The 13,879-nt window shown below is 40.5% G+C and overlaps 1 protein-coding gene across 4 annotated transcripts in view; it reads left to right on the top strand.

The window, feature by feature from the left end:
• The window catches only part of mindy3 (MINDY lysine 48 deubiquitinase 3), a 90,605-nt gene that overhangs the window by 18,649 nt on the left and 58,077 nt on the right, over positions 1–13,879 (top strand). For all 4 annotated transcript variants that reach the window (XM_078417188.1, XM_078417179.1, XM_078417168.1 and 1 more), the window contains 3 exons: positions 1,083–1,162; positions 8,580–8,650; positions 12,372–12,452. In XM_078417188.1, the coding sequence (XP_078273314.1) occupies positions 1,083–1,162; positions 8,580–8,650; positions 12,372–12,452 (232 nt within the window). The remainder of the gene's footprint in view (positions 1–1,082; positions 1,163–8,579; positions 8,651–12,371; positions 12,453–13,879) is intronic.

Raw genomic sequence — 13,879 nt, 5'->3', positions numbered from 1 at the left:
AGCAGCAATGAATACATCGTAATCTTCCTCGAAGGTGCGCCAACGTTCACCGATGTTGCCGTCGAAGACAAGTGGATCAGGCTTCCGAAAAGAATCAGCCATGGCTAGAGACGTCAAAAGTCTTGAGGAAACAAATTGTGGTGACCCAAAAGCTAAATAACGGCCACCTCTGACACCATGTTTGTGAGTGTGTTCATTGAGAGGCACTCAGGTATATATACAAGTCCTTTATTAGCAGGGCCTTACAGTACAGATGCTGGCTTCCATTACCTCCAGTCTCCCGCCTGATTCCAGTGTAACCCAGTACAAAACCCGGCCTGGATTATGGACCGGGTGCACAACAGTAAAACCAGACATGGATCTACAGGATAAACTTGCTGGAGGATCTGAGCAGGTCAGGCAGCATATGTGGAAGGAAATGGACAGACAACATTTTGGATTGGGACCTTTTCAGATTGGAGTGGAGGTGATATAATGGGAATTCGCTTGTATGTACAGATGTCCATAGATCAGTACTTTGAAACTTGCAGATGGTGTGTATATGATTTTTGATCAAAACCTCTTCTATTTTTGGGAGCCTGGAAAGATTGACAGTACTGAGACAGTGAATTAGTGGGTCAAGCAGCATCTCCGGAGCAAAAAACAAAGTTAAAAGTTTCGAATTGATGACCTTTCATCAGAACTGAAAAAAAGGGAAAACAGATATAAGTTGTAGAGGAGGAGGGAGGACTGGGGAAAACAGGTTTATTTGTGTTGAGGAGAAGACCCAAGTGATCGGGTAACACGACTACTGGAAATTGGAAATCCAAGATTGTTTTCCTAGAAAATAACACCCATCGTGATTTTTTTTCATAACTCAAACCATATCTACAAGTTAAGAAATAAAAGTGGGGAAATAAACTGGATCTTACCACATTAATATCACAAAATCGCATTTTCTATTCTGTATCCCAATTATTGCGGTAGTGATTTGTAAATTCCATAAGGGCAAATTTCCATTCCGCGAGCTGTATCCAGCATCTGTGAAGCAAGAAAAAACAAGTTTATGAATCTTGAATTGACTATTTCTTTTTCTTTCCCAGCCAAAGCCTGATCAATTTATTGCTGACTGGGTATGCAGTTCTAAATGTATGGGATGGTGACAGAGAGTGCTCTGGAATGAGTAAGTCTGTTTGGAGAATGATATGTAGTTTGATCATTTTCGAAATCTTTTGAAATGTTTTTTAATGCTGTGGTTTGCTGCTTCCCATATTTTATTTTTATTTTTAAGCTCTCCATACCATTTACATTATTGCTCAGAAATTGGAAAATTGACCTTCCCACGTGTTTTGAATCATTTATTTAATTTGTTCCTCACTATGCTAATTTGTGTGTGGCTCTTGTGTTCACAAGGTCATTTGAGGTTCTGTTCTTTAATATTGATCCTAGTTCCCTGGGCATTCTCCACAAAATCCCCCTCCTTGTTTCAAACGTGACCAAATATTTTGTCACAGACAGGTGAGGACTACAGTGACAATTTATTTCTTACCAATGATCTGAATCACTGATAAGTCAGTTAGCCAGTTCTGAATCCATACAGCCAAGTCACTGTTCTTAATCTTCTGAATCAGCCTACCACTTGGGACTTTATCAAATGTCCTACTAAAATCTATGTAGACAACATCCACGGCCCAATCATCATTGATCACCTTTGTGGTAGTTTGTCGTGCTCCAATTTCGTACCTTCCTCCAGGGTCAAGCATTCCCCCAGTTCAAAACAATTTTAAAGCTTGTGGAGTTGTGATCACTATCCTCAAAATGCTCTTCCACTGTCACCTGACCTGCCTCATTTCCCCACACATGTTCTGGTTGATCTGTCCACACACTTTTTCAAGAAAGCCTCTTAGATACATATCACAAATTCTGAGCAGGTCCCAGTCAATATTAGGGAAGCGAAAGTCACCCACTGTGACAGCCCTGTTGCTCTGGCAACTTTTGGTAATCTGTCTACATGTCTATTCTATCTCTTGCTTGCTATTGGGGGTCATATGGTATAACCCCGTTAGGGTGCACGCACATTCCTTATTTCTAAGCTGTACTCGTATTGCTTCAGCAGATGAACCCTCCAGTATCTTATCTATGTGCTGCCATGACAGGCTCCCTGATCTGTCGCGCAATTCCTCTTTTGCCTCCTTATCAGTCATGACTAAAACATTGAAACCATGGAACACAAAGCTGTCAGTTGTGTCCCTCTCTTAATCATATTGCCTCACTGGCCACAACATCATAGTCCCAAACATTGATCCAGGCTCTAAATTCATCTGCCTTCTCCACAATACTCCTTGAATTAAAATAAACACATTTCAGCCCATTTGGGTTACCATATTCCTTCACCTTTCCCTGTCTGTCCTTCCTTTGAGACTTACTGGTCCGAACCTTTACTTTCCCATCACTCCATCCAATTTCTGACCTACTACCCTGGTTCCCACCCGCCTGCCTCTCTCATTTAAATTCCTCTCGAATAGTACTAGAAAACCTATCTGCAAGGATATTGGTCCCCCTCCAGTTCAGATGCATATGTCCCTTTTGTACAGGTGACCTTGCCCCAGAAGAGATCCCAATGGTCTACAAATCTGAGTCTCTGGTCTACATCCCGAGCCACGTATTCGCCTGTTGTCTTCCTACTCTTACCGTCGCAAGCACGCGACACCAAAATCCCCCTCGTTCTCACCTTCCACCCCACCAGCCAGCGTATCCAACAAATCATCCGCCAACATTTCCGTCACCTACAAAAAAAAAAAAAGTTACACATCTGCTTAGCTTAGTATGATGTGTCAGGACAACAACCTCTTCCATCAATGCCAGTAAGCCAAAGGAGGTAGTTGTTGACTTCAGGAAGTGAGATGGAGTACATGCCCCAATCAACATCAGTGGCAACAACAGTTGCGAGCTTCAAGTTCCTGCGTGTAAATTTTACTGACAATTTGTCCTGGGCCAACCGTATAGAAGCTACAGCCAAAAGGAGACTACCGGGATAGTCGGGAAGCTACATGCCAGTTCTTCATGTCCCCAACGGCTCTTAGCTTTTACAAATGCATCGTTGAAAGCATCCTATCAGGTTGTATCACAACTTGGTTTGGTACAGTGCGTGACTCAAAACCTGACAGCCCAAGTCTTTCCAATGCTCCCATTCCTTGCCTGAAGTGGAGTTTGAACAATACACCAAGAAGTCTGACATCTAAAACAAAAAAACTGTTGGAAGGCTCGCGTGCTCCTCACTTGGAAATAATTATTCATCCTCTACTGTCACTGGATTTAAATCCTGCAGCTCCCTACCCAACATCACTGTACCAGAAGTCTGTACCAAAATTAGTTCTTCACAAAAGTAACTTGCAATAGTTTGCCCACTAGATGGCACCAGAGATTATTTCTTGAGCATAGCCAGTCGTTAAAAGGGTGATGTTGCACAGTATATTTCAGTTTAGTCCCTAAAAGTGATTTATGTTTTGACTATCAAACTGTGACCCTTTATTTAAAACTATATTCAATCTTGTACTTATTATTCAGTTTAAGATGCTGCTTTTCAAAGACACAAATTAAACTTGGCATGCCTTTCTTTTCTTCTATGGGCCCCCATTAAAAATATCAAACTGGAAGTAGAATTAGAGTATTCCGCTGCCATGCAGAGTCCTTTCTAATGCCTTACCACACCTGTGTTTGCATGCAATCTCAGGATATTTTGAATATTGTAGTACTGACTGAGCACCTGTAACCCATGAATATAACAAACTTCAAAAATTCACATTTTATTCAAGAAATTATGAATTGGTTCTAAATGACAGCATGGTCATAGACATAGTGCATGGAAACAGGCCCAACTTGCCCAAACCGACCAACATGTCCCATCTCCACGTGCCTGCGTTTGGCCCATATCCCTCTAAACCTATCCTTTCTGGCTATTTAACCTGCAACTACTTGCTTGAATGTAGACTGCCCAACTAGAAGAAATAGTTTCTCAGAATCTGCCCAGTTAATATCATTTAGAATCTTTTTAGTTTAATGAATTGGGCTTCTTTCATTTAACCTTTACTAAAGGTAAACACAGTTTATGTGTGCATTTAATGTTTGACATTAGTAGATATGAAATTTGTAGGTGGCACCAAAATTGATGGTTTCGGTGACAGTGAAAAAGATTTAAGATTGCAACGGTATAGAGATCAACCGAGATAATGGGCAAGGAAAAGATAAGTGGAATTCAACTTGGACAATGCAATATGATGCGTTTTGCATAGTTAAACGAGGGCAGGACCAATACAGCGAATACTAGGGCTGTGGGAAGTGTTGTCAATCAGCAAGACCTTGGAATACAAGTGTACAGTTTCCTGAAAATTGAAACATGGGTAGGTAGGTCACTAAAATGTTGCCTTCTTCGGACAAGGCACTGACGATGAGTTGAGGCAAGTTTCGTTAATTGTGTGTAATTGTGGTCACCACAATATTAGGATGTGTTGATGGAAAGGGTGCAGAAAAATGCGCAAGGTTATTAACTGGATTGCAGGGCTTGAGTTATCAAGGGGTGGGGGGGAGGTGGTAGGGTACAGCTGCTGGGGTTTATCCTATGCCTTGTCCAAGGCAACTAGGAATTTAGTCCATTTCATCAATCGGGCAAGTGCAGGATTAGTGTAAATAAAGTCATAGTCATATAGTGTGTAGAAAGGAGCTGCGGATGGTATTTACCGAAGATACACAAAGTACTGGAGTAACTCAGCGGTTCAGGCAGCATCTGTGGAGAAAAAGGATGGGTTACATTTCGGGTCAAGACCCTTCTTCAGATTGGAGTCTGAAGAAGGGTCTCAACCCATAATGTCACTCATTGCCAGTGCTACACAGGTGGGTTTAAACTAAAAAGTGGGGGGTGGAGTCAACTACGTGGACACGTATCCGTACAGCTAATTGGAAAGAGTATAGGAAAGGTCACGTTTAAACTAACGGCAAGGGGATGGGACCCCATGCAAGGGGACAGAGGGCCATAAAAGGAGGACAGAAGCAAAAGGTAGAAGGGAGATAAGAAAAACTTACCTCAAAGCTTTGTGCCTTAATGCGAGGAGCATTTGAAATAAGGTGGATGAATTGAATGCGCATTTAGTAGTTAAGGGATATGATATAGTTGGAATTACAGAGACATGGCTTCAGGGTGAGCAAGGGTGGGAGTTAAACATGCAGGGGTATTCGACATTCAGGAAGGAGAGACAGAAAGGAAGAGGAGGTGGGTGGCATTGTTGGCTAAAGAGGAGATTAATGCAATAGCAAGGAGAGACATTAGCTTGGATGCTGTAGAATCAGTATGGGTAGAACTGCAAAATAGCCAAGGGCAGAAAATGCTTGTTGGAGTGGTATACAGACCACCAAACAGCAGTAGGGGAGGTTGGGGATAGCATCAAGCAGGAAATTAGGGATGCGTGTAGCGAAGGTACAGTGGTTATCATGGGTGACTTTAATCTACATATAGATTGAGCCAACCAAATTGATAACAGTGCTGAGGAGGAGGATTTCCTGGAATGTACACGGGATGGTTTTTTTAAATCAATATGTAGAGGAACCGACTAGAGGGCAGGCCAGCCTAGACTGGGTATTGTGTAATGAGGAAGGATTAGTTAGCGATCTTCTTTTCAAGGGCCCTTGGGTAACAGTGACCATAATATGGTGGAATTCTGGATTAGGATGGAGAGTGACATGGTTAATTCAGAGACTAGGGTCCTGAAGTTGAATAAATGAGACTTTGAAGGTAAAAGACGGGAATTGGCTAGGATAGACTGACAAATTATACTTAAAGGATTGACAGTGGAGATGCAATGGCGACCATTTAAAGGCCGCATGGATCAACTCCAGAAATTGTTCATCCCTGTCTGGTGAAAAAATAAAACTGGGAAGGTGGCTCAACCATGGCTGACGAGGGAAGTCAAGGATAGTGTCAAAGCCAAGGAAGAGGCATATAAATTGGTCAGAAGAAGCGGCAAACCAGAGGACAGGGAGAAATTTAGAACTCAACAGAGGAGGCCAAAGGGGTTAATTAAGAGGGGGAAAAAAGAGCATGAAAGGAAACTTGTGGGGAATATAAAAACTGCCTAAAGGTTTCTATAGGTATGTAAAAAGAAAAAGATTAGTGAAGACGAATGTAGATCCCTTACAGTCAGAGACAGGTGAATTTATAATGGGATATAAGGAAATGGTACAACAGTTAAACTAGTACTTTAGTTCTGTCTTCACTAAGGAAGAAACAAATAATCTCCCACAAATACTCGGGGACCGAGGATCTAGTGGGAGGGAGGAACTGAAGAAAATCCACATTAGTCAGAAAATGGTGTTGGGACTGATGGCAGATAAATCCCCAGGGCCTGGTGGTCTGCATCCCAGAGTACTCAAGGAGATGACCTGAGAAATTGTGGATGCATTGGTGATCATTTTCCAATGTTCCCTCAACTCTGGATCAGTTCCTCTGGACTGGAGGGTAGCCAATGTAACCACTTTTTAAGAAAGGAGGGAGAGAGAAAACAGGGAATTATAGACCAGTTTGCCTTACATCAGTAATGGGGAAGATGCTGGAATTGTTTACTAAAATGTTATAGCAGTGCATTTGGAAAGCAGTGATGGGATTGATCAAAGTCAGCATGGATTTATGAAGGGAAAATCATGCTTGACTAATCTTTTGGAATTTTTTGAGGATGTAACAAGTAGAATGGATAAGGGAGAGCCAGTGGATGTGGTGTATCTGGACTTTCAAAAAACTTTTGACAAGGTCCCACACAAGAGATTAGTGTGCAAAATTACAGCACACAGTATTGGGGGTAGGGTATTGACATGGATAGAGAACTGGTTGGCAGTCAGGAAGCAAAGCAAAGAGTAGGAATTAATGGGTCCTTTTCAGAATGACAGGCAGTGACCAATGCTGTGCCACAAGGCTCAGTGCTGGGACACCAGTTGTTTACAATATTATTAACGATCTAGACGAGGGAATGAAATGTAACATCTGTAAATTTGTGGATGACACAAGCTGGGTGTCAGTGTGAGCTGCGAGGAGGATGCTATGAGGCTGCAGGTTGGAGAGGTTGGGTGAGTGGGTAGAAGCATGGCAGATGTATTAAATAATGTGGATAAATGTGAGGTTATCTACTTTGGTGGCAAGAACAGGAAGGCAGATTATTATCTGAATGGTGTCAGATTAGAAGGGGATGTGCAACGTGACCTGGGTGTGCTTGTACATCAGTCACTGAAAGTAAGCATGCAGGTAAAGCAGGCAGTGAAGAAAGCCAATGGCCTTCATTGCGAGAGGATTTGAGTTTAGGAGCAATGAGGTCCTACTGCAGTTGTACAGGGCCCTGGTGAGACTGCACCTGGAGTATTGTGTGCAATTTTGGACTAATCTGAGGAAGGACATTATTGCTATTGAGGGAGTGCAGCATAGGTTCACCAGGTTAATTCCTGGGATGGCGGGACTGACGTATGATGAAAGAATGGGTCCACTGGGCTTGTATTCGCTGGAATTTAGAAGGATGACAGGGGATCTTATAGAAACATATAAAATTCTTAAAGGATTGGACAGGGTAGATGCAGGAAAAATGTCCTGATATTGGTGGAGTCCAGAACCAGGGGTCACTGTTTAAGAATAAGGAGTAGGCCATTTAGGACTGTGATGAGGAAAAACTTCTTCACCCAGAGAGTTGTGAATCTGGAATTCCCTGCCACAGAAGCCAGTGGAGGCCAATTCACTGGATGTTTTCAAGAGAGAGTTAGATTTAGCACTTAGGACTAAGGGAATCAAGGGGGGAAAAGCCCATGATCATATTGAATGGCAGTGCTGACTCGAAGGGCCGAATGGCCTACTCCTGCACCTATTTTCTATGTTTTTTTAATGTTTCTATGTTGAGTTATTCCAGCACTTTGTGTCAATGTCATGTCGTGTGCAAATAGGCCCTTCGTCCCAACTCGTCCATGCTGACCAAGATGCCCCATCTAAGCTAGTCCCACTTGACCCACATCCATCTAAACCTTTCCACGCTGTATACCTGTCCATGTAGAGTAACGAGGTGTTACTTTCCGTGACGAGGGCATGTTGGGCATAAAGGCCAGTTTACAAACTTCAAATCTCCATAGCCAACATATTCTTCAAGGCAAAATAAATTTTGTAGGAAGGAACTGCAGATGCTGTTTTAAACTGAAGATAGACACAAAGCTGGAGTAACAACGGGACAGGCAGCATCTCTGATTAGAAGGAATGGGTGACGATTTGGGTCTTGGCCCTTCTTCAGACTGCAACGTCTTAAGAGGGGTCTCGACCCGAAATGGGGTCCAGAGATGCTGCCTGTCCCGCTGAGTTACTCCAGCTTTTTGTGTCTATCTTCAAAATAAAATTTGCTATAATTTAATGGTATTGTTTAACTGTACCAAATATAATTTTCATATCTAATGTTCTTTCCATATGAAATCAGTTGAAAATGATAATGTCTAGTACGTACATTTTAATGTTATGCATTTTCTTGCATCATGCATGAATTCCATGCTATTCCTGAACTAAACCAACTGCTATGATTGTTTTGTTTCAGAACTTCATGGTGTAAGAAATCAAGGTACTATAGGGTTTCTGACATTAATGGAGTCTTTGCGTTATTGCAAGGTAAGTAGTTAGAACTGAACTAACAGTGCAAAAATAATGAGTTCGATTTTAGTAATGTTTGTCTTCTTGCAATGGTGCCTAAAAATGTAAAGGCATTTAAATTTTAGGTTGGTTTCTATTGTGGCATTAGGGTCTGTTTTCAAGCCAGTCATCAATCAAACCCACGTAATAGAAGAATATTTTATCCTTTTTGAAGTTTGTTACCCAAGTAAATTGTCCATAATTTTTCAAGAATTAATTCATTCTTATGGTCGCTCGGTAATAAGCATAGGTGTAGAGCAATACGATTCCCTATATTAAGTCACAGTAATTGGATGTTCTAAAGAGATCATTGGTTTAAGGTGTAGTACTTAACCAATACTGTTTGGGGCACTGTTTACCAAAAATAAATATTCTGAGTACCAACAATTGCTCAGCTTTGTGAAACACTTTAATGGAGACTTCAATATCAGTATTCAAATTGGTCAATTTAACTTTACGACTTAATTCACTAAAGTGCTGCAAATATCTTCATTGTCAAATATTTTGCAGTAAATTGAAGTTCCACACGTTTATAATATAAACAGAACATTTTTGACCAATTATAGAAATATTTTGGCCTATACTCTTTCTTAAGAATTTTGCAAAGACGGTGTTTTGAAATGGTTGTTGATAAATTGCTCTTTTAAATATGTGCAACATTTATTGTAGGTCAAACCATTATATGTGCTGAAGCTTTTTTGTAAATTCCATCTGGATGAATTTATTTTTTTCTTTGCTATATTTTGTATAGCAATGGATAGTTGACATTCAAATGTGCTAGTCTGTCCTTTTATGGGTTTAAGGGCTTTCCAAGTCTTCAATTCTGAATATCCTAAACTTAGTTGTGTTTCTCCAGTAAGGTTCCATTTGAAGCCAACAATTTTTTTTGTTGTTTGGGAAATCAAGGTTAGTTTGGGGTTGCTATGGATAAAAACGCTTGGAATTTTGTCTGGAAACCCGTGTAATCATAATGCCAAAATCCAAGCAAGTTTGTAACTGCTCTTAAATTTGGGCAAATAATTTATTGTTCAAACTGATTTCTCCAATTCTGCCAGTTGCATCAGTAGTTAGCATTGCGCATCATAAAAAATCATAACACATAAGGAAGTCATTCTGTCCAGTTTTTGTATGTGGACCAAAAAAGCAATTTGTGCTAATCCATCATCCCACATTTGCTGACCTGTACATTAGAACACATCAAGTAGTCATCCAGGTACTTTGTGAATGTGATCAGAGTTTCTATTACCACACTTCAAGGAGCATGTTCCAGGACTACGGGTGCTGCACTGTAAGGAGTTTGTACGTTCTCCCCGTGACCTGCGTGGGTTTTCTCCGAGATCTTCGGTTTCCTCCCACACTCCAAAGACGTACAGGTATGTAGGTTAATTGGCTGGGTAAATGTAAAAAATTGTCCCTAGTGGGTGTAGGATAGTGTTAATGTACAGGGATCGCTGGGCGGCACGGACTTGGAGGGCCGAAAAGGCCTGTTTCCGGCTGCATATATATATATGATATGATATGATATGACACTTCCACTGTCTGAATAAAAAAAGGTTTGCACAGCCCTATTCTCATTTGTGTCCCAACAAAATTAAATATTTTTTCCACACAGTGTTGTCTTAAACTTTCCCAGGTTGCCTGTTTTAGTGATGGGACTGAGTGTCTTCTGTTCACTTGTTTTCATCTCATAATTTTGTATGCATGATCTTGCCTCTTTAACTGAATTTCACCAACCTTAGCAATGTCCTTGTGGTCTTCTACGCTTTCTTAACTTATCAGTTTTTCTATTGTATTGTCAGCCGGGCTATGTGATACTCGCTTGTGTGCAGTAAAAATACAGGTGAACCTTGCAACTGTTATTAACTACATGTCACAATTGTTGTGACTTTCTGTTTCTTTACACTTGCTTTCCTATCATTTGTGTACTATGTATCACCCCTTGCACTGTGGTAATTGGTTGAAATAGCTGTTTAACCTATTTGCCCATTATTTCATCTAAGAATCCTAACGTTCTAAAGAAATATCAAAATATTATCAATGCAGCTAGCATTGATTTACTTTGATTCTAAGAATTGTCTTTCAATAAATTATTTTAAGGCGTTGAAGTCTTCATCTTTCCTCATTTCTGGACATAAGTGAAGTCTTTCATCCAAGCCCTCAATTTGGGATGTGCAATTTTCATGGCCCTAGTTTTCCAGACTACATAATCAATGTTGTTTTAGCCTAGATTAACTTCAAGCCAGCATTAATCAACCAAAGACATGAATTCAAATCTCACCACAGCAGCTGTCCAATTATAAGTACTGTAATTTTTTTAACAATATTACCATTAAATTACCAGATGGCTTGAAAACGGGATTTGGCTTCCTGACCTCCTTTTACAGAACAAATCTTTTCCCATTCTAACTTGCTTGTGATTCTGCACTTCAATTTACAACATCAATTTTTCACATTGATTTTCTGCAACAAGCTTCTCCTGCAGGGAAATGTAGGAATAAAGGCAGAGCAAGTCCTCACATTGACATAGCCACTGAATTCAGCAGATATTTTCCAATGAGCCCTGCAAAGTCACTTCCGCTAACATTTGGGAAGGTGACTTTAAAAAAATAAGGTGGATGAACCTTAATCAAGATTAAGGGTGGGGGTGAAAAATGGGATAAAATGTCGCTGGCATTACTCAGAGCACATTTACCATTCAAGGTAGGATCACCTGTTTGCACCTGCATAATGTTATCCCACATTGCCTTCTGCCTCAACTTAGTCAAGAGTGTTTTATTGTCATATGTCCCAGATAGAACAATGAAATTCTTACTTGCAGCACCACAACACAATATGTGAACATAGTAAAACAATATAATAGACGAGAGACTGTAAACAATATAATAGACGAGAGAGAAAAAAAATCATTGTATGTATACACACCTACACATATGTGCACACAAAAAATAATAATAATAATAGTCTCCGGAGCTTATTTGAAGTTGGAGTGTTTAATCGCCGAATGGCTGGAGGGAAGAAGCTGTTCCTGAACCTGGAAGTTACCGTTTTCAGGCTCCTGTACCTTCTTCCTGATGGCAGGGGTGAAATGAGTGTGTGGCCAGGGTGGTGTGGGTCTCTGATTATGCTGGCTGCCTTTTTGAGGGAGCGATTCTGGTAAATCCCTTCAACGATGGGGAGGTCAGAGCCGATGATTAACTGCAGTGTTCACAACTTTTTGCAGTCTTCTTCGTTCCTGGGAATTCAAGTTGCTGAACCAGGCCGGGTTGCAACCAGTCAATATGCTCTCTACTGTACTCTTGTAGAAGTTCAAGGGAATCCTATCTGACGTACCAAATTTCTGTAATCTTCTCAGGAAATAGAGGTGTTGATGTGCTTTCTTTATAATTGCATCAGTGTGCTGGGTCCAGGAAAGATCTTTGGAAACATTCATTTTTGACTCTTTCCACCATTGTTGATATAAACAGGATTGTGGGTCCTCACCTTCCTCTTCCAAAGTCCACTAGCAGTTCATTGGTTTTACTGAGATAACATGTTGTATGATTCTATTTTTAAATGTTTGCTGTCTACATTTCACCTTGAAACAACTTGGGGTATAAAGAATGCTTAAGTAGATTTTGGTGGCAATGCCGCCAGACTTGTGATCTCGTGTTATGTGCCTTGTATCTTGTACAATATTTTAATGATCTTTATTCATTTCTAGGTAGGAACATACCTGAAGTCGCCGAAATTTCCCGTTTGGATACTTGGCAGTGAAACTCATCTAACTGTCTTCTTTGCTAAGGTAATCCTATCCTCTCTGATAAAAAATGGATAAATGCTATTTAATTTTTGCTGATATTTTTTGTGAATAGTTGATTCTATTTTGAGAAGTATTATTTCCAATTCAGCACTTGATATTTTCCGCATTATTCAAGCATGTGATCAACGTCTGTAAAGCCTGAGCAGTAGGATGGTATGCCAGACTAGTTGGGTAAGGCAAGACAATTGAGTTTTATTTTCTGACGGCCAAATTGGAAGTATTGGTCAATTGTTGAATTAGCAAATTATATAGTTTACAGATATTACAAATACCAAATTGTAAACTTTTGTTTACAAAACGTACATCTCTGTTACTAATTTTCCTATTTTCCCCATTTACTTGATGTGGAAAGTCATGTTTTAATTCCAGTTACTTGTTTCCGAGAGAAGGTACTTACGATCTGTAGCCTTCAATTCCTTTACATTTACAGTGATGCTTCAAAATTGTTAGAAATTCCAGAATTCAGCATTGATTTGTGTCCCATTTGCAAATCCAAAAGCCACTACCTTATCTGCCTCCACCACCTCCCCCTGACAATGCTTTCCAGGCCCCCACCACCTTCTGTAAAAAAACAAAAACTTATTCTGCACATTTCCATTAAATTTTCTCCCTCGCACCTTCTAGTTTTGGACATTTCCACCCTGGGAGATAAAGGTTCTGACTGTCTGCCCTATCTATGCCTCAATGTTTTTTATCTCTGCAGTCTCCCCTCAACTTCTGACATTCCAGAAAAAAACAATCCAAGTATATACAACCTCTCCCTGTAGCTGAACTCCTTCATCCAGGCAGCATTCTGGTAAATGTCCTCTGCAGTTTCCCCAAATGCGGCCTAGCCAAAATCCTATGTTGCTGCGTCATGACTTCCTCAGTCTTGTACTCAATTCCCCAAGCAACGAAGACAAACATACCATATGCCTTCTTTACTACCCTATCCAGTGATGGATAGGGTACTACTACGACTGCTACTACCCAGTGATGCCACCTTTAGTGGGCTATGAATTAATGGGTTGCTGAATAACTGGAATGTATTTTGTAGATAGTGCACATTTTAGTAGCATTGAACCAGTGATTGATAGGTGGATGCACCACCCATTAAGTGGGCCGCCTTGACCTGGATTGTTTTGGTACCACATTCATAAAGGCAGGTGGAGATCATACTTGGTAGGTTCAAAATCTCTGAGGAGGTGATCGGCAAGTGACGTGCTCATTTAGCCGTAATATTTACTATAACCTTTGATTTTTTTGATCTGTGGTGACATCTGGGATATTACTGGCATTTAATTTTAATAATGCCCTATAAATCAATATACTGGCCCCTGTTTGATGAATATCATTGTCTGTTACTTTTGCCTGGCAAATGCTATTTGCCACATTGCCCCATGCTTGAAATTGTTTTGGTCTTACAAGCA

The sequence above is a fragment of the Rhinoraja longicauda genome, chromosome 2 (genome assembly GCF_053455715.1).
Source record: "Rhinoraja longicauda isolate Sanriku21f chromosome 2, sRhiLon1.1, whole genome shotgun sequence".
Taxonomy (NCBI): domain Eukaryota; kingdom Metazoa; phylum Chordata; class Chondrichthyes; order Rajiformes; family Arhynchobatidae; genus Rhinoraja; species Rhinoraja longicauda.
Note: the sequence above shows the minus strand (reverse complement) of the source record. Positions and strands in the feature narration are given on the sequence as shown.